At 38.8% G+C, this 26959-nt stretch overlaps 1 protein-coding gene across 1 annotated transcript; it reads right to left on the bottom strand.

Annotated features, from left to right (window-relative positions):
- Positions 1 to 587: 587 nt before the first annotated feature.
- On the bottom strand, positions 588 to 18436 carry KLF5 (Kruppel like factor 5). Its single transcript, XM_040623512.1, has 4 exons — positions 17846 to 18436; positions 14657 to 15533; positions 13576 to 13635; positions 588 to 2378 (listed from the first exon to the last, which is right to left on the bottom strand). The coding sequence occupies exons 1-4, from the start codon at positions 18104 to 18106 to the stop codon at positions 2200 to 2202; spliced, it is 1377 nt and encodes a 458-aa protein (XP_040479446.1). The 5' UTR covers positions 18107 to 18436; the 3' UTR covers positions 588 to 2199.
- Between the last annotated feature and the right edge of the window lie 8523 nt (positions 18437 to 26959).

The following is a 26959-nucleotide window of genomic DNA, read 5'->3' as shown; positions in this document are numbered from 1 at the left end:
GTTGCTACTGGATTAAATAAACTTTGTGATCTCTCTTCTAAAAAAGGGGAAGAAAAAAAAAAAAGGTTAAAAGCCCAATTCATTTTATTGACCTCGGACAAAAAAACTAGCATATGCAGGGATCTGGGTGGCTCAGTGGAGTGTCTCCATTCTGCCTTCCCTTCAGGTCCGGGCTTCCTGCTCAGTGGGGAGTCTGGTTCTCCCTCTCCCCCACCCCCTTGCTCCTTCCCTCCCTTGTCAAATAAAATCTTAAAAAAAGAAAAAGTTAAGAAAAAACAAACCTAGCATATGCAAGTTACCTCTACAGTTTTCAGCTAATGATCTTGAAAGGTTAATGCAGTGGTGTCTGCGTAGTGACCAAGAAAAAAAAAAATCAGCGTTCATGAACTATATTTATCTCCCTTTATACTTGTAATCATATTTCTAAAACAAACCCTTTTTTTTGTTTTAAACAAAGGTAGCTTTGGTTCAGTGTGGGAATTGTTTTTTTTTAATTAACTGCCCCGATAACACAGACCCTTTTAAATAGTTTTGGGAATGGAATTTGCTGTTTTTGCTATTGTAGGTAAGAAGGCAGGCAAAACATGACTCTTTTAGGCACTTTTTATTTTCCAAAAAAAATTGTCGTTAATATATAAACATCTCATTCTCTCAAAAAATTCTACAACTATACAGCTGTTTGCTCCATTATTTGCATAGGAAATGACCACAATACAAAAATAAGAGGGGAAAAGAAGCAAAACAGCAACCAAGTTATGCTTTGTATGTAGGCATGTTTCCACGTATAAACATTTTGAACCCTTACAAAATATTTACACCGTTTGTCATCTATTTACACATTTTAAGAGCAACTTTTCTAACAAACAAAACTATAATTTATCAAGTTATGAAAATTTTCTAAAAAAACTTACTATATTACCACAAAATAAATAAAGATAAACAATATTTTAAAAACAAAATTAAATTTTCATTTTCAATTAAGACCCCTTTTGGCATTTTGCTTATTTATTCTGCCCTTTGGTTAACAGCATCAGCATCACATTACTATTATATTGCATATATATAGCACTTGCTTCCTTATGCTTTCAACATGTCATTTTTAATTAAAGGCAGACACTGAGTCAGTATTAACAATGATTAACTAAACTGCACTGTAATTTAGGTAAAATTACTGTGTCTCACTGTGTATTACATGCAAAATCCATATAAATTGTCATTTAACCAACAGTACTGCACGAGCAAACATTTCGGTGTGCGGAAACTGCATCATAAATTCAACATTGCCATGTGAGAGCTACAAGTCGTCCTTTAAAATGATACTGCTTAGCTTACTATTAGAGGTTTAAATTTTACGTATGGTATCTTTAAGCTCTTGAGTTCACAATTCATATAAAACATCTTTCATACTTAAAATAAACAATCCTATTTTCATCAGTGCATGGAATCTGCTTTTTAAGTTCATTTGAATGATGATTTCTTCCTCCTAAAGAAATGAATTTGGTGAGGTTTGAAGAGGTATTTCACCACAAATTCTAACTGTAAGTGTATTCATGGTTATTTTCAAACAGAATTATTTACGATTTTCCCCCGAAAGAATCTTAGAAAACTTGTAATAAACCTATAAAGCTGATTTGCATATTTACAAAATTCTGAATAGCAAATATAGGCAACTCATATAAAAACAAAAAAAACACGTTTGTTCAATGGCTATTTGTGAACTGCCAAGTACACTGCGCACCTCTAAGGAATTATCTAATATTGGAAACAAAAAAACTACTCGATGTCAAGTAAAATCTTGACATACAATCCAGCCTTCTTCCTGTGCCTGCCAACTGACTTGTTTACTAAACACTGTCACGTTAAATGATGGTGCTTAGGTGAAAACACTGCAAACACACCCTGCACCCCCACCCCCCTACCCACACTGAGATGTGGCTGCCTGTCAGGAGATGAAATCTGCTTGAGTAAAGCCATATACATTACAGCAAGCATTCCAGATTCTTAAAAGGACCAAACACTTTGGTATTCATACAATGTATTCCCTGTTTTCTCAAATATACAAAATATACATTTCCAGTTTGTTTTTTGTTTTTTTGTTTTTTATATATATATAGGTTAAGTTTGTAGTTTAAAACTTTGCCAAAGGACTGCAGAAGGTCAGTGTGAGCTGCATCGGCACGGCGGGCCGCAGCGGGGCGCTCAGTTCTGGTGCCTCTTCATGTGCAGGGCCAGGTGGTCGGAGCGGGAGAAGCTGCGGTTGCACACCCCGCACTGGAACGGCTTGGCCCCGGTGTGCTTGCGGTAGTGGCGGGTCAGCTCGTCCGAGCGCGCGAACCTCCAGTCACAGCCCTCCCAGGTGCACTTGTACGGCTTCTCACCTGTGACAACGGACCAAGAGGAGGTGAAGTGGCCTGCTTGCAAGACAAACGTCGCTGACACTGCCTGAGAAGGAATGTCTTTTAGAAAAATCATGATCCAAGAGAAGGAGGTTCATAAATTCCATTAGGACCTAGAGTTCCTCAAGGAATCTAGTGAAGAGTCACCGTTTCCTAGAGTAGTCAACCCAATGACAGAAAGAAGTAGTACCCGGAGTACTTCTCAAGAGCGGGAAAACGGTGACCGCGAACGCGCAAGAAGAATGGATGCTTCTTTGTAGGTACTGTTCCCGAATACATACACCATGAAATGACGACATGAGCTCGGGGGGCTGTATCACTGCTGTGGGAATACAACTTCTACACCAACAAGCCCAAGTTAGACCAGTACGGGACTAAGGGCTGTAAGACCGCAGAGGCAGAAAAAATTCTGAGCCTGCTCAAATCACCGATAGGACGAACTCAATGTACCACATTGATCTTTTACTTCAGATTGGGTCCCGACTGTTTCTAGATTAGCCAGACTAACCTTCACACAAACTAGCTCGTTTGAACACAGGGCCTCCAAATGGATTAAGGGGCACTCACCCTTCGAAATTCACTCCAGCACACACACATTCACACCTTCCCATTTTTCAGTCAGATTAAAGCAAAACAAAGCTAGAAAAATATTAGTTTAATGGTGTTGAAGCTTTATGCATTTGATATTTAATAAATTCCTCAACCAGATCAGAAAGTCTGTTACCAGTAACCTCATTTTGGTGAAGATCAAGAAACAGCCGTAGTACTTCCAACATTTGCTGAGATAGACATGTATCTGCCACGTGTCTATTACCTGCCAGGCACTGTCCTGAGCATTTGGGACACAATGGTCAACAAAACAAAAATGCCCGGCCCCATGGAGCTTAGACTTACACGCATCATTACCTGGAGCTTAGACTTACACGCATCATACCTATCTTAAAAGTCTCTCATCATTCAAACTCCCTATTCTTTCACAGCACTTTTTGTATTTGTATTTGTATTATTCTTAATGTTGTCTGAAGTTTGCTAGTTGCTACTCTTTCAAATCCGCTTAATACTGATAATGCAATCTTAACTCCCAGTTTAAGAATTAATTAACCCTATTTGAGATCAGGTACTCCCCTAACTAAATCCCAAAACCTGAGGATGTTTCACTGAGCATGAACTAGTAAGTTCCTTATTTATGGTTCATTATGTTAGAATTTCCTATAATTTGTTAGTTTGAAAGTTTGTGAGATAAATTTGCTCCCTGCAGTACTACTGTTGGCTTATAGCTGCTTAATTTTATATGGATACCTTTTCAACTCTGAATAGTCATTCCTTAAAACATATTTTCTTGTAGAAGACAAGACCCTCCGAGTCCCTTTGAACACTCTACTTAGTACCACAATGAAACCCAACAACCTTTCTGTCTGATGTAGCAATATCATATTCAGGAAGTTTTAAGATACTCAACGGAGTCCAAATTTTAAAAGCCATTGCCCACGTCAACCGAGATTTCTACAGCTTACAGTTAATTTTTGCCGTCCTGGTAACTACTCTGACTCTTAAACAAAATCCCGTTAAGGACAAAGAAGAAATGGCCAGAATAGCCCTTTGAAAGTTGTACCTATTATCTCCTAGGAGATTTTTCTTTCAACTTTTATGGTATGCATCTCCAACCCTCTTTTCCTCTTTTCTCTCCTCTGGCTCTGAACCAAGACAGAAATACTTATTTAATTTCCATTTTAAAAATATATTGTCTCAATTCCTGAAGTTTTCTCTCATTATAAATTCTAAGAATTTAAGCTAACACACTCAAAACGTTTTAAGTAACATAATAAACCTTTTCTCTCAATTTATATTCACATATATTTAGTACTAGGAGTAAATCTAGCTCTCTTGTAAATGTAAATCAAAGAGAAAAAAATTAACTTTTGCACAAGCGTTTTTGTTCCTCATGAAAAATAAATCGCAAAAACAAACATGTTGGTTAAATACTTCACTGTCAATTAATGGAAAGAGAAAGTTATTTCTGATGTCTGAGGCAAGGAAAAAAATTCCTCAAGTGCTCCAATTTTAAAAGAAATCATTCTAGTCTTTTGCATTTAATAATTAAATAGCAAGAGAACTGAATTTTCAGAGTTTACTTAAGAAACAAGGGACACTAGACTCTTTTTGTTCACTATTTTTATTGGCTATGAAGCAATAAACTGCACCAATATTTTTAAAAGTTTACTTTACTGATTGGTTGAAAAACGGTAGCCATTAAAGTTCCTAAAACATTTGGGGTTTTGCTCTCAATTTATGCACATCTACAGATTATTCAGCCAAGAATACTACCCAGTGTCTAGGATGTTAGTTACGGGGCCAAGTCTTTACTATAAAAGCAAGGACAACTATTCCCCACGTGGGGCAGTTTCTATGGGATTTGTTCAAGTGTCAACACTGCTCAAGTAAAACATCATAGAGGAAGCTGGTACCCAATTTCTGGCCAAATAGTAGATTCGGGGCCTTTCTTCCTCAGCCAGAAACACTATGCACAGTACTTCTGGGAAACCAAACTGACTTCCTTTAAGTTATTTCAACAGGATAGAGCTTTCAAAAGTTTAATTGGATTTTTACAGAATCTCTTTCCAATACCACCAATTTAAAATATTTAGTTAAGCTCTTTCAACATCAACTGTATTTTTAAGTTCTCATGCTGTTAATGTGAAACTTTCCAAAGGCAAAAAGAAAAAAAGTGACAAGTTTGAACAGCATGGAAAACAAGCTTCAACTTTATCTCAAAAAAAGTATGTATTTAGTTATTCTCTTTAAAATTAACTAGGAGTATTTTGCTAGGAATCCCTTATCTTTTTAAAAATTGTTCAAGTTAAACATACATACTATCAGTACTGATAAAGCCAATTAATGTATTTCATAAAAATGTGAAGCAAAAGCATTACCAGTAAAAGGAGGGAGCAGACACAAACATTCACTGAGTACAAACTCCGGAACCAGGTATTTCTCATTATTTCACTTAATCTTTACAGTAACTCTGTGAGTTAGAAGTAGAACAATGAGCTCCAGATTAAGAATCTGGGCCTGCCACTTTTCCTTAGTGTCCTACTTAAGTCCTCCATTAGCAAACACTCGTTCACGTTATAGAACAATTTAAGGAACACATATTGTTCAAATTTATAGATTCTAAAGCCACTTGAGAAGGTCAGTTATGGAGTAGCTTAATGGAGAGCAGGCCTTAAACTGCAGACAGTGGGAAGCACAGGGCATACCTCCCGAGGCAGCCTTCAGTGGAGACCCACCTTTCAGGACCGGTGGGGTCCAGAAAACTGTTCTGACAACACCCAGATTATCACCTAATGATCTTTTCCCTTTACCCCCAGGCTAAAGGAATTTCAAGGGGTTAGCAGAACATGTTTACAACGTATTTGAAATCTTCAGCAACGGACTAAAAAATTCTTTTTTTTTTTCCCCTCTGATAAATAGGTGAAGAATGACTTCTGAACCTACCACAACAGAATGGGAGGTTTCTCTGCTCTACTGAACATATTCAATAGACTCATACCAAGGCCTTTCCCTACAATGTTTCACATAGATTCTTCTAACCAAAGAAAAATATCACAGATGGAAATATTTCTCAGAACAGTTATTTTAGGTAACTTTTTAAAGGTTTATTACAGCAAATTTATTACAGCATCTGATGTCCTGCCTGATAACTAAAAGGTAATTCAAACAATTATATCTAACAGACTAAAAACTATCAGAATTAAAACCAATGTTTAGTAAACAAGTGTAATCTGAACTAAATGACTTGAAAAACACAATTTTCTCCTTTAAAAAAAAAGCCTTAGTCACTGGCCTCAAAGAACTTAAAATCCATTTCCCATTCTGAGAAAACAAAACAATGCAGAGACTTAAAGTGGAATAAATTATTTCAATAGTTGGTACTTAATCTTTTTTCTTAGAATTTCAGTCCTTGAAGCTCAATCAGCTCTTATTTCAGAAGGAAAATGTTTTTTATGTAATTTAATAGTAAGTATACTTTTTTCCATCATTAGAGACTTAGGGAATTTAATCTGAAACAGTCTATATATATATTCTAATAAAAGGCAAAAAATAGGAAACAATCACAAGATTAAAGAAATTCATGGGGAAATATTAAATATCTAAAAAAAAAAGCTAAGGTAGGATGATTTGGGCTCATTAATTCATATTTTTATGTATCTATGCCAGTAATTTTCCACTTAAAATTATCTTTTTATCAAAGCTCATGTTATTATTAAAGCACATGTCCTGTACTTGGAACAGAAAGGTACACAGTTCATTTCAAAGATTAGTACTATTTGTATTTGCAAAATGCTAGTAGTATTTACTAGATACAGTATCCTGTCAATAATGCACCCTCTTTCAGGAAACTGATTAATTAAAAGGATATATTAAAATTAAGAAATTCCTTCTTTCTCCCTGCCAGTTTGAGGTCAGATCCTATGCTTATCCATTTCATTGAAATTTGCTTCACCTTAACACTTCCAGAAAACCTCTGAACAGTTCAAGAGAGATCATTCCGCTTCTCTGTATCCCCAGCACCACTTACATTGGTTCTGAACGACTGGTTTGCACTTGCACATATATTGCCATAAGAGCATTCAAACAGCTGTGTTTTGCCTCCTTAACTAGCTTTGGAAGTTCCTCAAGGACAGAGACTAGACTATCTTCTATTCCAGCTGCAAAGCCACTCTTCCGCATAATGCATCTTTGGAACATCGTATGTTTGGCCCAAGTCTGATTAATTCTGGTATTTTCATTAATGAAAAGAAGGGAAGGTATGAGAGACAGGAAAGCATCTGCTGGAGTCTACCAGATCGTCTACTTTTTCCCCCACTTGCAGCAGGCCTTTGCCTGGTTCTATTCTGCCTAGGACCACTGAGAATAAGCTCACTGAATGTGTGTGTAATTAGGTGAGAACCATGCTTTTAGGACATGTTCAGAATCCACTTAGCACGGAATCCATTTATTATCCACCATATAAAGTTGTACAGGATAAACAAACTATGTAAACAAGTTTTCCTTTACAGAATTGGACTAGAATTGATGAAAACTGGAGAGTTCTAAAGCACCTACTGCTGATCTAAAACAGCGAAGGGACTTCTGGGGCCAAAGAACAGTGAGTGACCTGACAGATCCCATGGGGGACAGGTGAGGACAAGCAGTCAGGGTTTACATCTGCAGTCTCCTCCCAGAGTGAATCTCTAGGCTCCTAAGTTTCTGCCACTTCTCCCAAGGGTTCCCAAAATACCAATTCTTGAGTCCTCTGACAAAAAGATGACACTCAGATCCACTCTCTTACGTAAGAGCCTAAATGGATTTTTTAAAAAACTGGTCAATGAAAAGATTTTACCTTTCCTTTTTTAACCAAAATAGAAAATTCTGTATTTTAACTTTTCTAACACTGAATGAGTACTAGGTATTCTTCCTCTAACTTGCACTTACTGTGGTTACCTTGACAAGATTTCTCCCAACTCTTAATTAAAAGGTTTGTATTTATAAAGTAGTCAAAAAGAAACATTCTTCTGCCTATTTTTTACTGAAAGTTACCTAAGGTGCACTTCTACAACAGTTAACTCCCCCTAATCAGAGTTAAAGATCCTTGAATATAAATAATACAGGCTGACAGAATAGGAATACTGCTACAGATATACTTTAGTATTACTAAAGTAGGACATTACTTTGTTTCTAATCTTCCACCGGAAAAAATGTAGGTCATCAAGTAAACAGCTACTACATTCTATAGAACTAAAAATACCTGAAGTAAAAATCTTAGGTGATTAAATTATTACATTAAAAAAAAAAAAAGGCCCATTACATTCTCACTACCTTTACAACTGGTTATTTCTATATGAACTTCAGCAATTCCATTTAATCTGCTTATGAACTACCTTCTCCCACTAGTCTGTAAGAACAAAAGGGAAGGAAAAATATTCTCTTTGGATTCTCCACAAGATCAGCCAATATGTTTACTTAATCAAATTATACTTTTTTTTTAAGATTTTATTTATTTATTTGACAGAGAGAGACAGCCAGCGAGAGAGGGAACACAAGCAGGGGAGTGAGAGAGGAAGAAGTAGGCTCCTAGCAGAGGAGCCTGATGTGGGGCTCGATCCCAGAACACCGGGATCACGCCCTGAGCCGAAGGCAGACGCTTAATGACTGTGCCACCCAGGCGCCCCTCAAATTATACTTCTTAACCTTCGATAAGCTTTATCATCTCAAAACAATGTTTAATCAATTTCCTATGTTAATGTTTTTCAGATGAAAGAACAAGTCCTAGAAGCAAAGTTTAATTTTCCCAGTGAGTCATTAAAAAAATTGTTTCTAAGCTTTCACACTCATGAATACCTTTCCAGGGGTCTGAACTAGCAAGTCTCTTAAGCCACTACTTTTCTTATGTAAGCTTGAAATTGTCAATAGAGAGTAAATTTCAAAGATGCAAATAAAAATAATTTAAGAATTTTAACTAATAGTATCTGAAATTATTAAGCGAAACGTGATACTTTTTCCTGTGTATTTTCAAATAAAACTCAAAAAATCCACTGGATACTAAGTAATTTTATCTTGCACAATTTTTCCACCACTACCAGTAACACAGGTTACCAAGTTACACACCAATGTACTGACCTCTAGATCCAAACTACACGATCTCCATTAAGGACATGTATCTACCGACCTACCTATCTACAGAGAGGAGGAGACTTACACTGCTTTAAGCTCTAAATAATTTTCCAAGGAAGTGAAACTGTGTGTGTGTGTGTGTACATATACATATATTTATTTTAAAGACTTCCCTTCCCTTCCACAATTCCACAAAAAAAGGGAGTAAAAACTCATGTTCTGAACATTTTGAATGTTTCTTCTAGGGGCAAAGTACCATCAATGAAAATCTCGATTGTCAACATTGTCAGTATTTTTAGATGCAAAGTATAGACTTTCAAGTGTAGAACAAAGAACTAGGTAGAAAATTATACAAACGGAGTTTAGTACCTAAACTGAAACTAAAATCATCTCAGAGATTATACATTTTGAAGTATACATAATAACATCTAAATATAAATGTCATTAGGAAATAATGTGTTCTACATAAGCAAGTAAGAGAAATGTGGGAATTTACCCCCTTAAAACTAGGCTTGGCCTAAAAATCTTTCCAAAACTAACTGCGGAATTTTTTTCTTAATTAAACAAAGCATCCCAAACAGCTCACTGTAAAATGCAGCCCTAACACTACAGTGCTTCCCTGAATCCATTTTGTGTTTCTATGTTATTGTAGGTTTCCATCTTCTTTTGTGGGGGTGCTTCCAATTGTCCTTTCCTTGTCAACCCTTGCAAGTATTTCTGCGATTTAGTGCCCGTTAACAGCCTATGCATACAGTCTCCGTCTAAGGGATACTTGAGCCAAGTCTGTGCGCTGCTCAAAGACTTTCTCTGTACAATTGCTCATTTTCTGCCCTGTTCCAGGTAGCTGAGACTGATAAATGATCTAAAAATGTTTCCATACCCTAATTTCCCAACCACTTTCGGGTATTCTTCAGGGTTAAGTACATATCCCACACATGTGACTAAAACCACAAAGATTTTAAACACCTGTACTAAGTTCACTAGTTTTCAGAACCTTTTCTTTGGAAAATACTTTTTACTAAACCATAAATACCATTTTCAAAGAAATTTCCACACTCAAAGTAAAAGCAATTATTTCATAGGCACACCAAGAAATCAGTAGCAGTAATAAGAAAAATTTTCAATTTCTTACGAATTTTTCTTTGTATATACAGCCTTAATTTTTTTCTTCCTATTGCATTTTACCTTTTTTGGCCTCAAGCCTGGGCTTAGAATGACTTTAAATCTTCAATATGAAATTAAAGACAAGACAGCAGAAGTATATGAGCAGAAACAACTATCCTGCTGGTTGCAGTAGATTATTCTACTAGATTACCAATCAGTTTAACTATCATGTTGATTTGTTAAGGGCAAAATGGTATGTGAATCTTTTCCTTAGAAGGTGCTCAGGAGCAACTTTAATATGATGGCAATGAGTATAGTCCCTTATATACATCAAAAGACATACACAAATTTCAGTAAATGTTTGCATTTACATGCTTTTAGAAGTACAATATACCAGTTGACACTGTTGCCTAGAAGCAGCCATAATTATTTCTAACCAGAGGCATTATGTATATATACACATTACAAATAACATAAACACCCACACACCCTAAGGGGTACCTCTACAGACCTGTATATTATCCTATGTATATATAGACAAGTTTGTAAGTGAAATATAACCATTTCCTAAAATACAGGAAAAGTACATTTCAGGTATTTTGTGTGATCATACGAAGACAGAACTCTGTACTACTTGTTTATTCTTTATGAATAAAGAAATCAAGTGTATAAACTTAGAAAAATGCTTAGAAGAATGCTATGGGACTTCTGGTTCAAGCAACTGGTTATCTTCTACTTTCATCCTAAATTTTTTGAAAAAGGTCTTGTTTTGGAAAGACCATTCCCTTCTGTTCAATTTGCAAGTCAAGAAGCACTTACTGTCTAAAAATCCAGAATAAGCAATTAAATAGAATTCAGATGTAGTTTAATTGCTTAAATCGTTTCTAAAACATAAGGTAACTTGACATTTTAAAGCAATTGCAATTATATTCCATGGAAATGCTAGGGTGGCTTTTCACATTCTGCTTGCAAAATGGCGATCACTTAAAAAGTAATTTTTTTTTAATCAAATACAAGATCTATCCCATATAGATTTTTAAAAATCTCCTAGTAAATTGTCCAGGGTGGGGGTGGGATGGAGGGCACAGCAGGAGACATGTATACAAAACGAAACAGCTATTAAATAAGAGAAGTTATTTAGAAATACCTGGGCCTTAAAGGGAAAAAGGGGGGGGGGGACAAAAACAAGGATTTTCTGGCTTCAGATACATTCATTAGGACAACAAAAAACAGGCAGGGGAGGATGCAATGAGAGCGCACAGGTAATTTTAAAAGACATTGTCTAGAAACTAGAAATGAGGAGAAAACAACCTCAATGCTCTATGATTACCCAAGAACGGGTTTAGCCAGATGAACAAGTCTGCTACAAACCCTCCCCAAGGCATCTGAGACTATCAAACAAAACTTTATTAAACTGGATTACATGGTCTCATTCATTAGATGTCGATAGCCACACATTTATGATCAGGTGAAGAAGTTGATGCATGGGACCCAAACTAGGCCTGGGTCCTCTTTTTAGTTTGATTTTATTAGTACAATCATTGTTAAGACAGCCCGCTATTAAATTTCTTTGCCAGCAGGTCAAGTTCCAGAATCCCAGCTATAAGCATTCAGAGCACTAACCCCCGACAGGGGTTGCAAGGCCATTCAGATCCGCTCTGACTACATCCCTGCAATAAGCAGTTGATTACAGTGTGATATGCAATTGCACTCTTTTATTAGGAGACTTTAACCTCATGAAAAACATGTTCCCTCCTTCCTGTCTCCCATTTCAAGGACTTACAAAGAGGAAAAAACAGTCTTTCAAATGTTTCGAATTTATTTCTATTCCCATTAGTCAAAATTCAGGTAAAAACCCATTTTCAATGTTTCCTTCTCTTAAGAGAGTATTTATTCTATAAACGGCTATTTTAGTATTTCTATATGGAAATGTTTTCTTGGCCATCATTTGCATTTTGAAAACTTTAGACTGAGTTTATTATATAATTAATGGTTGTTTATCTATAAATGTAATTTCTACTTTGAGCTGCTTATGCAGGATCTTGCCTTTCATATAATCACTTTGTCTCTATCTAAAAACTTAGGGCCAAAACAACCCATTCATTTCATTGATAAATGCATGAGCTGTCTTTTCTTTAAAAGCAATTTCTTAAGTCCTGGAATCTACCATCGTCACCAATACTATTTAGATTTTAATTAGTGTTTATCACTGAGATATCAAGTAATACTTCCTTACATGCACACAAAACGTCTGCAACCATAGTCCTCAGTGTTCTATCTCAGCATTGACCTTTGTTCAAAGGCTTTTACTTTTTAATGCAGCAGTTAGAGATAACTACTTCATTTATCAAAACTCAATTTCCATAGTAACATCTAGCCTGGGGAGATTCAAGTCCTCACACTAATCCAACAACCCATTCAAAGGAACTGTTGAATACTTTGGTTTCCATAGCAATGATGGAATAAAACATTTTGCTAGGTCATTGCTTTTATTAGCAAACTTATTCTTTGAACTTTAGGTAAGGCTGAATTTACTAAGAGGGGGAAAAAAAAACACAATCGTTTCATGTAAGTTCCTTCCTTTAGGGCTAGCCTTTTAAGAAAATCACAAATAGCAACCACCCATATATTTGAAAATATTTTGGGTATTTGGAAGCTTTTTAAAAGCATGTCATGGTAGTTTTGTCCTAAAATGGTTTCTAATATATAGTTTTAAAATTAAAAAGCATTTAAAAGTGAATGTATAGACTTGACGAAAGTATTTGTAAAATTAAAGTGACTCCACGTAAAGGCACACTCGAAACAAGGATGAAATATAACCTACAATAGAAGTCTGACGTACCTCAAATCTGGGCTGGCACAGGGGGTAGAGTAACTTTTAAACCATGACCCCATCTTTGCCTGATTTTAATAGTCTGCAATTTCTGCCCTACCTTTCATCAACCACAGAAAACATGCTAAAAAGAGATTTTAGGTTAAAGGTAAATTAAAGATAATGTATTAAGCAGTTATGCTTTACATGCTAAATGGAAAAGTTTAGCATTTAATATACCTTACAGAAGCCAACTGATTTGTTATGGAAGAAAAAAAAATGAAGTTACATTTTTTTTCCTTCAAGAAAGGAATAGCAGTGCCATTAAAGTTTTAAAATCCATTAGTAAACATCGTTGTTTACGTTTTTGGGTAATTCATTCTACATGAGGTGACAGGGCAAGGCCTTGGTAAGGGAACATCAGCCTTCCTGGAACCAGACTTTTTCGTTGAACTGAATTTTGAGCCAAGCCAGTGCTGAAAAGGTAGGCCATTAAAAAATAAAGGTTGACAGAAGAAAGAAGAGATCAAACACGTGTTGGCTTTTAAAAGGATGAATACCACTTACACTATTTACACAACTCAGAGAATTAACAAGAAAATTACATACCAGTATGAGTCCTCAGGTGAGCTTTTAAATGAGACGACTTTGTATAAACTTTTGTGCAGCCTGAAATAAAGGAGAGGAAGAACAGCTTGTCATTTTGGAAATCCTTTTGAAATCTTTACATTTGATGATTCAGTGTTTAAAATCTGGCTTTAAAGAAGAAATCTCTCTTGCTAGGTGAGATATTGGAAGCGTCAGTTTTAAAGAGTGCTCCCCTGTTACCTTATTAAAGGTATAAAGTGATTTACTCTATGTACCACTTTAGCAGAAAAAGGAGATAATCAAGCAAGCTACAAATGGGAAATGTGTGTTTATATTACAGTAGGTGCTTTATACTAGTAACATATACTTCAGTGATTTAAAAACTTCTAATGGCTCTAGAGCTGACAGTGTTAAACCAAAATGACTGCAATTTTCTGTACTACTACATTTGTTTTTTCATTTAGTGTATCATGCTGTATCATGTACCATAGTCAATAAATTACACCCTATATTAATCATAAACTAGCTTATGCCAGCAACTTGTAGATAAAGTCATCACCATCATCAACTTAGATTCTGAGCCACATCTCATTCAAAAATGAGCATATGTTCATATGCTATCAGAACTATCCTTACATCTATTCTGTAGACAGTCTTGTAATCTACCACCATGAGAGCAGCCTACTCATTCCCCACTTCATTACCACACCTTATTTTCCCTACCTTACCTAATCTCTTTTCAGGGCACTTAATTTAGAATTTAAAAACTTCAATTTAGACGTTAAACATCTGGCATAACTCAAAATTCTAATTTTTATTCAGTATTAAAAATAAAGAAGTCCAAAGTAACTTTTTTCCAGAATATTCTAACCCATTTTTTAAATACATAAAACCAGTGATAGACAAACAGTTACATTCCAGGGTACAGTACAGAGACTGAGATATGGAGAACAAAGTAGGTGATTTTTTCATTGTCAAGTACTACTTTCCTATGTAAATTTATAACCCGAAATTAAAAAAGGCACAGCACACACACACACACACACACACACACACACACTAAATAAAGGTATTGATGCTTCAACCGGGTTATATCACGTACCAGGGTAATCGCAGTAGTGGATGCGTCGTTTCTCCAAATCGGGGTTACTCCTTCTATTGTATCTGACAGGCTGGATGCTTTGTGAATTAACTGGCAGGGTGGCAGGTAAATTTGGATTGTGAATTGCCAGTTTAGAAGCAATTGTAGCAGCATAGGATGGAGGTGGGGTCAAATTCTGGAGCATCTCTGCTTGTCTATCTGGACTTCCCGGCTCTGAGCTTGGTGGTGACGGGGGAAAGTAAGTGGCCTGCTGCTGTGGCAGAAACTGACTTGGCATTGTGTATGTGCAAGGGGGCATGCCCTGGAACTGTTTCATTGCAGTCTGTGGAACAGCAGAGGTGTGTGTGTTAAGGCCTGCCATGGCGGCTGACATAGAAACATTAAGAGTGTCCATTACTGCTGTCTGGTTTGTAGAACTGGGCATATCTAGATCCGGTGTATTCAGTAGCTGGTACAGGTGGCCCTGCTGGGGAGGGACAGAAAGATGAAGATCTGGTGTAGGAAGTTCTTGTTTGATGAAAATATTGTTCACCTCTGGAGCTGCGGTCTGGTGTGAGCTGAATATACTGGTGAACTCAGGGAGGGCCTGTGTCGGGGCCGGAGGAGGGGCGGTCGTTTCACTCTGGTGGCTGAAAATGGTAACAGGTTCTGTCTTGATGTGTGTTACGCACGGTCTCTGGGATTTGTAGAGGCCAGTTCTCAGGTGAGTGATGTCAGGGAGGAAGACGTTCATGTTGATACTGTAAGGTAACCCTTCACTGTCAGTGAAGAACTGGTCTACGACTGAGGCACTGTCTCGTCTATACTTTTTATGCTCTGGAATTATAGAAACTGGAGGAAGCTGAGGTGTCAGATACTTCTCCATTTCACATCTTGTCTAAAAAAGAAGAGATACAAACATGCATAATCCACCCAATTCATCATCTGAGTAAGGACAAACTTACTAAAAATTCCCAACAATACCTGTGCAAAGTACTAGGGCAAACTCCTTCTAGTGTCACTTATGAACATATCAGGTTTGTCAATTGTGGATAACTGGTTTACCAAAAGCCTTATGAAACTCCCTATAACATGTTTTTGGTAAAATCGCTCCCACAATCAGCCCCGGACAAAAAGTCAAAGAGGCAAATCAAGAAAAAGCAGCAGCACACGGAAAACATTCCTTTCTAATCAATAATAAAGTATACTTTTTTAGAATTCGCATACAAGCACGATCCCCTGCCCCATTACCGTGGAGTTTGCAACCTAAATACGGTATTGTAATATTGCCAAACCACCTCAATTCTGTTCATGCCATATTTATATTAATATAGGTATGTTTAAACAAACAAAACCTAAGCAAACCAACCTTAAAAATAGTATCACAAAGTTCTGTTTTGTTTGCTTGGACAGATATTGTTGAAATATCTAATATAAAACATACTCCTTGGCTATTTCAGTGCCTTTTCTCATTTATAGGTCACTGGACACTTAAATACAACCGTCTTGAGCAAAACATAGTATCCACTGAAAGAACAAAAACAACTTCACTTTCAACATTTGATCTAAATGTTGATTTTAATCAGCAGATTCTGTAATTGGTTAATATGATAATGAAATGTTCCTATTCATATCCCTATCTAAAACAGATCTTTAATTACCTAGGGGAAAATCACTCCCTTGGTAGAGTGGTGCTAAGGAGTCCGTGGGTGGGGAGAGGCTGCTGTATCCCTAGCACAGTCATCAGCAAAACATTTATCATGTCCTCCTCAGTGGGCCAACGCTACATTCCCCCTTACTCTGTAAAAAGCTCAATCATCCCTTATCCTCTTGGTGGCTCTTAAGCAGAAAAATGACAAACCTGAAATAACCAAATCGTTTTCAAGTGAATTTTTTTTTGGGGGACAAAATCCAGCTTGTAGTCTCTCTCAGTCTTTTTACAGCTATCTTCTATTCCAGTACAACATAAACCTAGTATTTAATTTTTAACACTGAAAAGTAAATTTTAAGAGAAAAGAAAAACCCACCCCAATTAAATGGCTCATGGAACTATATTAACCGTGGCACCGAAACTGGTGAATAAGTCATTTTTTGCTACCACTTAATTTCAAAAGCGTTTCACATCGGACCTCGTTATCATTTGGGTAGATGTAGACAGGCTTTCCCAGATAGACACGATTTAAAAATAAAAATTAACGCTCTAGTCATGCGAATCACATTTCTGACAAATGCCACTACCCTTTCACAGCACGACGAAAACTCGCAGACCACCCGGACTAGGAGCTAGGTAGCAAATACTCAATGTACCAAGGGGCTATTAAATGAAGCGTCTCGAAATAAACCGAACTAAACCCTTTCGTGCACTTCGCTCCCGTGGTGGTTAGTGGTTTCTGATTTTAGCTCTTCCAGCTGTTTGCATGTGGGTATGTTTCCAATTTTTTTTTCGTTGGGACAGGCTAAAAGTCCCGGGAAGTTTTTTCTGGGCTATATGACTCCCTGCGTGGGCGAAAGAAACAGGCGGTTGCTCTAATTCGGCTGCCGGGCAAGTGTAAAAGCCAACTGCCAGCTTTCAACGCGGCTCCGGGAGGAAATTTACGCGCACATGAAGAAAACAACACCCCCGGTCTTTTTTGGTCTCTCTTTTTACGGAAAAACAAACGCTCCAATACAACCTTGGCTTTCGTAACTCCCGTTTCCCAAAGGCAGCCCCAAGATCGCGTCTTAAAGCAGGCTGAGCCAAGAGATAAGAAACTAGCACCCCGAGGCGCCTCTCGCCGGCACCCCGATTTGCGTTTCCACTTAACCCGAGACGACGTGAGGGAACCTCCAAGGCCAGAGCACTGCGGGGGGGGGGGGTAAGGTGAAAGGCGGAACTTAAGTAAGGTTGGACGTGAGGTAAGAGGTCTCATCCCCCAGAGAAACACTAAAGTGCGTGTGGGCACCCACTTGCCTCTCACCTTTCCCGGACGGACCCCTCTGAGGAGATTAACCTGGGACCCCCCCTTTTCCGGTCCCCCTTTCCTCCCTGCGTACTGCGGGTGCCCAGGCCAGAAGGGCAGGGCGGGGAGGGGCTGCCCACCCAGCTCCGGCTCTTGGAGCGCCCCGACGCACGCCCCAGCCTGGAGCGGCCCCTGTCGCCCGCGCGTCGCAGCGGCGGGACACGCCCGAGCTCCGGGAGGGGGGCGGAGGGAGGGGAGCGGCTCTTCCTACCTGGACCAGCTCCTCAGGGGGCAGCCGTGGGCCCGCGGCGGGCGGCGGCGCCGGCTGCGGCGGCTGCGGGGGCGCGGGCTGCGCCTGCGGGTGATGGTGCGGGTGCTTCAGCTCCTCGCCGGGGAAGAGCGCCGCGTCGCGGGCCGGGTTCGCGGCGCCCAGCACGGGCTTGAGCTGCGCGAACACTGGCTCGTCCTGCGGGGCTGGCGGCTGAGGCACGGGTCCCAGGCGGGCGCTCATAGTCAGCACCCGCGTGGCCATTGGCACTCAGGGGGCGGCTCCGGGCGCGGGACGCGGGTCGGGCGCGCTTCCCACCTCGCCCACGCTGATTTCGGGCCGGCGAGCTCGGCGCGGGGCCGCGGGCGGAGAAGGGGAGGCTCCGGGCGGACCCCCTCAGCCAACAGCAAGCGCGGTTTTCAAAGGCGCGCACGAAAAGCAAAACTCTTCCGCTCCGCCACGCGTAAACGCCAACGTCCTCCGGGCGGCCACTTTCTCCCGCCCCGCCCCACCGCGCTCTCTCACTCGCCGGAGCCCGCTCCCGCCACCGCCGGTCTCCGCGAGCAAGCTGCAAGCGCGCGTACCTGCCCCGCGACTACTGACACTTGACGCCCGCCTCTATTTTACCCAACTCCGGGTGGGCGGGGCCCGCCAACCTGACTGGCAGCGCTGCTGCGAATCCCGAAGCCCTGAGGCCGGCCGGGCCGGAGTGGGCAGCCTATGAGAAGGGAGAAGTTCGCCCAGTCCCCGCCTTCGCCGGGCTGACCCGCCCTCTCGGGCCACGAGCTTTCGCGCGCAGGGCGGCCGCGCAGTTTGTACACAACTTCTCTGACAGATTGGGCTGACGGAGCCGGGGGCGGAGGAAAGGAGAGAAGCGGGTGGAATCTAGGAAGAGAGGGAATTAGGGTGGAGACGTGGAGGGAGATCTCTTCGGACTGTTCTCTGCCAGGATTAGGGAGAAAAAGAGTTTTGCACGTCCTTAGGTGTTGTGCAAGGACCTGATACTCAAAAGCTGAAACCCAGAAGGCAGCTAGGTGGGGGCGCCAAGGTTTTTAGAGACTTATTTCATGAGTGTGTATTTTTAAATATACAAAATGTACTTTTCTTTAGCGGAAAACTAGGGGCGGCGTGATAAACAAATTTAAAAACAGCTCTTGTCTCTGTGTATCTTTAGCAGTGAACGTGTCCATTTAGCAAAGCAAATCCGGAATGTCCTGATTAAAAGGTTTAATGGCAAATTTTTTTAAAGTCCTTGCATAAAAGCTTGTTTTTCCCTACAGTATTTAAATGGTTAGAAGTTGTTTCCACACACATTTCTCCCTCGTATCCGTGTATGGAGAGGAGGGGGATGGGCCATATGAATTTTGAAGTTTTTAATATTTACACTTTTGATTGTAGCCGAAGGATGGAATCTAATTTAAGCACTAACGACTGACTAGTTCAAATGTATTACATAGAGATTACATCTTTGACTTGTTTTTGCTAGCATTGTATGTTCAAAAAAATGGAGTTTAATATTTACTAAACAGAAACGTAGCACATTTACCTAACACTATGGCACCTTTTCCTACGAAAAGACATTCAAAGAAGCCACAAACATTTGACGCGCAGCAGCTCTGAAAACTGGGTATCCAAATTTGTACGAAAGTAATAGTCAAATATATTACCATCCATTAACTACATTGTAATGGGAAGGTGAAGTTTTGCCAGCAATCACCTAAGGAAAACACTTCTCTAATCCTTAATATTCTTGTATATGATTTTATCTGGCTTATTGAGAAGCCGGAACAATAAACTGCAATAAAAATGCCTGGTATATTACTACATATGTATATATGTTGACAGCACACTATACTATTAGACAATTTTACATATACAGCAGCCTACTCATCACTTCACAGTAAAACAGCGTAAAAAAAATGAGCTCTTAGAAAAACGTTCACTTCAAAGAGGTGAACCTATTAAAAGTATGGATCTCATTTTGGTGTGTAGATTGAAAAAATAATATACACATGAAATATTAGAGGTATTTATTATTAGAAAACAAAATTATGCTGTAAAATTTTTTCCTTTTCATTTCCTTTTTGTTAATAAATGATTCATCTTTATAGCTGTGATCACTTCTTTCAGAGAATGGTTGACGACTACTTTCATGTTACCAAAGTAGTATTTAATAAGTGTTTCTGCAAATTTTTTTCTAAGCAAACAATCCCATAGTATCCACCTCCACCTTTAAGAAGCTGTCCTGATTTTCTCTAAGATTGAACCCAAGTATGTAATTACATAACTTAAAAACAGGTTATAGAATTGGTATGGGATTTAATTACTTTTTCAAAAATTGAACTTTGACAGATTTTTAGTTATAATGCTGATAACATGATCAAAACTGAGTGTGATATAAATAAGTCTTAACAAAACTTTTATATTCTTTTTAACTTAGGTTTAATAGAAGTTACTATCTGCTTATATTTTAATTTGCCTCTAAGCCCATCTAGACCTTTTCTTTTGTCTTTCTTTTATCAGAGCATCTTGAGTGGCCTGTTATTTCAACCTGTTTTCACTACAGTAAAATCCAGTTATTTTACTGGAGATGTTTCTATATTTCACACCATTTTTTAAGATGCTTTCATTTACAAATGTTTTCCCAATAGCCAAACAAAATAAAACCCACCTGTTTGATAAGTTTTTAATAAAATACTTGTATAGTCCTGTTCTTTTTTTTCATATTTCCATTTTTTATAATGAATAAAGGTATGAACCTAGCTATGGTTGGCTCCCAATATATTCACGTGAGAAAAGCTGAATTCAATCGTTTTTTGTTGCTGTGCAAATATAGTAGCATTTATTTAAATTTCATTTCTGACATGAGGATTCATAAAACAGGGCTGCCACTTTTAAGTCATGGTTTCTCTGAAATGCCCAGCTCTGCAATCTCACCGAAAATAACTAGCTTAGCAATGTACAACAGTACGGTAATTGGAAAGTAATCCTTTTCTGAGACATTGGCCATGCAATTCTGAACATAGAAAGAACATGCTCAACCAAGCCTACTTGCTGTTGCACATGCTACAGCTGCAAGCCTGATTCACCGACTTCGCCAAAAGGGTTAAAACTTGATAAATATTTTTCAAATGTTCCAGGTTCTACATTGGCATGATGCCAGACCTTGTGAATGGACAGATCCTCAATTACTTTGAACTTTCTAGTTCTTTGCATTCCTTCCTGCTTAGTAGTGCTGTACCATTAGGGAAGATAGGAGAAAACAAAAAACAAATGTCAGGTTTCAGAAATCAATTAGTGGCCTGGCAGTGGTATGCTAACTGAACTATGCCAAAACAGAGAATTCTGAGGGAAAGAAATAAAGTTGAGTAGTCAAGTTAGGTAGGAGGGTAAGCGTAGAAGCAATGTGCATGCTTAAGTCCTTAGTCACTGGGCAACACAGATTTAGTCTTAGAATAAACCATAAGTGTCACTATCTTTACGGGAATAAATACGCCTGAATGTGTGGGGGCTGAACAGGCATTCAGTGATTGGGGGGGGGGGGCAGGGAGGAGGCTTAAAGGAGGCAGTGGAAAAAAAAAATGGATAAATAGCTTCTGAATGATGAGATGAGAGAAATATGAAGCTATCACTCGGGCAATGTTCACAGGAAGACACGGCAAAAGAAGTGTCTGTATTCAGTTGTTCGGCCAAAATGTCAGGGAGAGCTTGAAATTAAGACAATTTTAGACAACATTTTATTCACTCTGGAAAATATTCATGGAATATTCCATTTCTGTAAAGTCAGAATCAAATTACCGAGTGATATTGGACTACAGAAAAAGCACAAGAATGAGTAAAAACAATTTTTTGTAAGGGAGTACACTCTTCTCTAGGGTAAGATTATTCCATTTAAAGTGACTTTCTTGGTATTAACTGATTGCCTACCTAGTGTTAGAATTTGTATCAACAGAAACATAAAAAACATAATTGTTGTCCTCTAAAACATTTCACATGTTTAATCGTTTATTTTTTTCATTAATGGCAACTGCCTTAAGCCACACTTCAAATTAAAAAAAAAATTCATTGAGAAAACACGATAAATAGAAGCTTCAATTGAGATTAGTCAAAATTCAAACCATTTTGACTCAAAGGTTAACAGCCATGAGAAAAGATTTCATCCCTTTTTGTTGAAAAAATATGTAATTTAAATAGGACTAATATCCCTCTTTTTTTATAAATTAAAATGCTGCCTTAAGAAAAATGTTAATACTCTATTTTTGTACTATTTCCCATCCCAGTTCTTAAGAAATTAAATTTTATATTAAGTTTGGATTTAAATGTGTTCTTCATAAAATATCTCATAAAACTCTCGATGTGCACTTATTCCTAAATGTGCTGTAATTTATCTAACCTATTTTTAAGACTCTAGCAATAGACCAGAAAAACCCAGAATTTTACCTTTTGTGGGGGACTGGGATAGCCTTTTCCACCTTGTTAGTGTAATAAGCAGACAAAAATGACATAAATATAAATGCCTTGAACCAAGTTAGAGGCCAGGCATACTGTAGCTTCAACTGTATAGTGTTTGAATTCTGACTCTAAACGTGATAGGAAAGGTCAGAGAAAAATCCTGAACTGAAGCAGTTATACCAAACAATCTTTTAGAACACTAAGGAAGCCACATCACCAGGCCACATCGTCATCACAATGAGCGGTGTTTTGAGCCAATTGCTGTTCAAGTGATGACAAAAGCACTAATGGTCCTAGGGTGTCGGGTGTGCACAAAGAATGCTCAACTGAACTGCACAGGGGTCACAAGGGAAGACCCTTTGGGAAGGTTAATTTGTAAATGAAACATGTAACAGCAGTGCTAACACCAATGCTGGCCCTTCATGCCTTAGCTTCTATCCACTGGTGATGGTTGTGAAAACTCATGTAACTTTTGAGGAGGACAATTTGACAATAAGTATGAAGAAGGCTAATAATAGAGATAACCTTGGGGCTCTTGGCTGGTTCAGTCAGTAGAGCATGTGACTTGATCTCGGGATCGTGAGTTCAAGCCCCACACTGGGCATAGAAGTTACTTTTAAAAAAATACAAAATAAAAAGATTTATAAAATGGAAATAACCTTTAACAAGATGGATAATTCCCCCTTTAGGAAACACACACACACACACATATATATATTCAAATAAAATTGGAAATATCCAAAGTGACCAACAGAATAGTGCAACAATATAGCTATACAATGGCTATTGTTCTGTCATCAGAAATCACATTATTAAAAAATATTTAGTCACATGAGAGAGTACCCATGATATATCAAGTAAAAAAATTAAGAGGTTTTATAAACACACACACATAAAGACAAAAAGAAAATACAAAACGCGTTTTTGGTGGCTACCATGGGATGGTCAAAGGTTTGGTAGTTTTTCATTGTTTTTCAATATTTTCTAAATTTTCCACAATTTCCACATGTTCCATTCATAATCAGAATGTTTTCTTTTTTTTTTTTTTAAGATTTTATTTATTTATTTGACAGAGAGAGAACGAGAGAGCACAAGCAGGGGGAGCAGCAGAGGGAGAAGCAGACTCCCCACTGAGTGGGGAGCCTGATGCAGGGCTCGATCCCAGGACCCCAGGATCATGACCTGAGCCAAAGACAGACGCTTAACTGACTGAGCCACCCAGGCGCCCCAGAATAAATGTTTTCAATAAGATGGTAAGTAAATGTTGCCTTTACACAGTGAAGTGTTCACTGGGACTGCAGGTAATGACCAAATGATCTTCCATCTGAGGGACACCTGCCAGGCTCCGTCGGTAGAGCACCTCACTCTTGATCTTAGAATTGTGAGTTCAAGCTCCACGTTGGGTAGAGAGATCACTTCAAAATTTTTTTAAAAATCTTTAAAAAACTGATTTTCCATTTGAAAGCAGTAAGTAAGGCCACAACTTGCAACCACCCTGTGCTGGGAAGATACGTAAACTTTAACCAAACTGCTAGATTTTCAAGATTCACTGCAGAATAAAGAAACTGAAGAGATTACAAAGTTTGAAGTTGGAAAGAGACAACCTGGTGAATGTTTGAAATATAAATATAAATATGTTTTATTTCCTAAGTGATCGGTAAAGACTTCTTCTACAATTTTTTTTACTCAGTTATTTTGGGTATCTCATTTTATTTTCTTGCTTTGTTTTCCTCTATTAAAGCTTATTTACAGTGTTTTGACAAAATGTATAGACTTTTAAAGCTAGATAAAATTTATAGGCATCTTTAAAGAGCTGTTTGTGTTGTTTGGTTTTTAAAATTCTACAATATTCATAGAGGAGATAGAGAATGAAATAGTTTCTCATGAGATGTTCATACTACCTTCTGCCTTGTTCTCCTTCCTGGCACCCAAAGTTGTTCAAAGGTAATTCCCAAGGGGCTCCTTCGTGGGTCAGTTGGTTAAGCGTTCAATTCCTGATTTCCTCTCAGGTGGTGATCTCAGCGTCCTGGGATCAGGGCCCACAGCGTCCGGCTCTATGCCCAGTGGAGAGTCAGCTGGAGATTCTCTCCCCCTCCCTCTGCCCGCCCACCCTGATTGCACGTGCACACACTCTCCTTCTTTCTCTCTCTCAAATAAATAAATAAATCTTAAAAAATAAAAAAGTAATTCCCAAACTTGCTTACTGGGAATTGAAAATTAATGCTGGGGGAGGGTGGTGTTGGCTGGGGTAGAGTGGCGTTGGTGGTCTAAGAACTTGATTTTTTTAAAAAGATTTTTATTTATTTATTTGAGAGAGAGACAAAGCTCAAGCAGGGGAGGGGCAGAGGGAGAAGTAGGCTCCCCGCTGAGCAGGGAGCCCAACACAGGGCTCAATCCCAGGACCCTGGGATCATGGCCTCAATCGAAGGCCAGCACTTACCTGACTGAGCCACCCAGGCGCCCGTAGGGACTTGATATTTAAAACATTTTCTATGAACTAGTCAACAGAGAGCTGATTTCTGAATTAAGGGCCCCCCTTGTCTCCCCACCTCCTGATCATGATATCAACCCACACGTAAAACACACACAGACACACACACACACACACCAGTCCTTATTCTAAATCATCCTGCGCATTGGTGCCTGCGAACATTTATCGAACACACTCCACGCGCTGTAGGCCCTGAATCTATAAAGACGAATTAGATGCTGTCCCTGCTCTCAGCATCATCTGAAAAGTAACCCCCCTCCTCAAATGTTTCATTGCTTCCCTGAGTCGGTAGATTGAAGTCAAAACTCTTCTGAGTGGGACTTTGAGCTGGACGCCAGCTGACCTTCCCAACCTGGAATCCCACTATGCCCCCCGCCTCTTCTCCCAGGAAACTGAGGCTCTGACCATCCATGGGGCTTATTTGTCATTTCCCAAATATTGCTGCTGTTCCCTCCAACTCTAATGTCTTTCTTTGACCAAAAAACCATATTATCCCAAGCCCAACTAAAAACCCACCTCTCTTCTGTTCCTCCGTGTGTCCCAGTAAGAATTACCCTCTCTTGGGGCACCTGGCTGGCTCAGTCAGTGGAGCATGTGACTCTTGATCTCGGGGTTGTGAGTTTGAGCCCTACATTGAGATTACTTAAAATTACTTAAAATTAAAATCTTAACCAAGAAAAAAAAAAAAAAAGGAAGTACCCTCTTTTGGTGTTTTCCCCTTCCCGTTAGCTTTGTTTCTCCAGTAAAGCATTTCTTACTATCTGCCTTGCTTCCACCTCCACCAACAATGTATGCTTCTCCAGGGCCTAAATGGTCTTGTCTTTGAGTTCCTTATGATGTCTCCTAGCACAGTGTCCCATACTAAACAGGCAACTGATGTTTGGTGAACTCAATTTTATTCATTATATACATAAAAGGTTAAATTAAGAATAAAAGTTTGATAGAATGCCTTCTAAAAATGTAGAAGAAATAAGAGAAACATCACCATTTACAACATTTACAGCCAATATCATATTAATTGATTCAAGCAAGAATTAATGAAAGCTAAAATAATTGTGTGAAATTCTGATAAGCAATGAGATACTTACATGGTCATAAAGTATTTCCCCATAGATGAGGTATTAATTACCATGGGAAAAATGGTAACTTACCAATAGAAAAACTTGACAGATACTACCTTAAGCAAATGATCAAAATTAACATTATGAGGGGTTTCTGGCTACTCGGACAGTAGAGCATGAGACTCTTAATATCACTGTAGGGAGTTCAAGACCCACACTGGGGGGTAGATTTTACCTAAAAAAAATAAATAAATAACGTCATCATTAGTGGGACAAACTGACTTCATGTCCTTCCTGATGTGATGAACTGAGAAGGGTGAAACATTACTTATCTTGTATTCCTATCAAAAATTCATACCCTGAATCCAACCAGGAGGAAAGGTCAGACAAATTCAGATGCAGGAACTTTGTACAAACCCAGCGTACTGTACTCCTCAAAAATGTAAATATCATGAAGGATCAAAGAGAGGCTCAGCAAGAGTTTCTTTTTAAAAATATGTATAATCCTGGGGCGCCTGGGTGGCACAGTGGTTAAGCGTCTGCCTTCGGCTCAGGGCGTGATCCCGGCGTTATGGGATCAAGCCCCACATCAGGCTCCTCCGCTGGGAGCCTGCTCCTTCCTCTCCCACTCCCCCTGCTTGTATTCCCTCTCTCGCTGGCTGTCTCTATCTCTGTCAAATAAATAAATAAAATCTTTAAAAAAAAAATAAAAAATAAAATAAAAATATGTATAATCCTGTTTGATCCAGAAGTGGTGGGGGCCACTGTGATAGGGAACATTATTGGGGTAATTAGCAAAAATTGAGTATGGACTGTAAGTTAGCAAAATTTCGATGTGGACTGTAAATAAAACTTTCATACACTTTGAAATTCCATGTTTAGAATTGATTCCTCAAAATCACTTAAATGTGCACAAAGACTTACCAGAATGTTTATTGCAGCACTGTTCGTAATGAATATTATTGGGGAAATTTGAGTACGGACAATGGTACATTCTAAACTGTATAATGTAACTCTGTATAAGAGAATGTCTTTACAGCTCCCGGCTGGCTCAGTCAGTGGAGCATGCGACCCCTGATCTCGGGGTTGTAAGTACGAGCCCCATGTCGGGTG

The sequence above is a fragment of the Ursus maritimus genome, unplaced genomic scaffold (assembly GCF_017311325.1).
Source record: "Ursus maritimus isolate PB19 unplaced genomic scaffold, ASM1731132v1 scaffold_10, whole genome shotgun sequence".
NCBI lineage: Eukaryota > Metazoa > Chordata > Mammalia > Carnivora > Ursidae > Ursus > Ursus maritimus.
This window is presented reverse-complemented; position numbering and strand designations above follow the sequence as displayed.

Bases quoted from the DNA above. Each gene is read 5' to 3' on its own strand.
- KLF5 (XM_040623512.1), bottom strand. From the start codon at position 18,106: ATGGCCACGCGGGTGCTGACTATGAGCGCCCGCCTGGGACCCGTGCCT. The intron at 15,534-17,845 runs GTAGGAAGAGCC...CTTCTTTTTTAG, and splicing joins CCCCTGAGGAGCTGGTCCAG to ACAAGATGTGAAATGGAGAA. The intron at 2,379-13,575 runs GTATGTAATTTT...CCGTTGTCACAG, and splicing joins TCACCTGAGGACTCATACTG to GTGAGAAGCCGTACAAGTGC.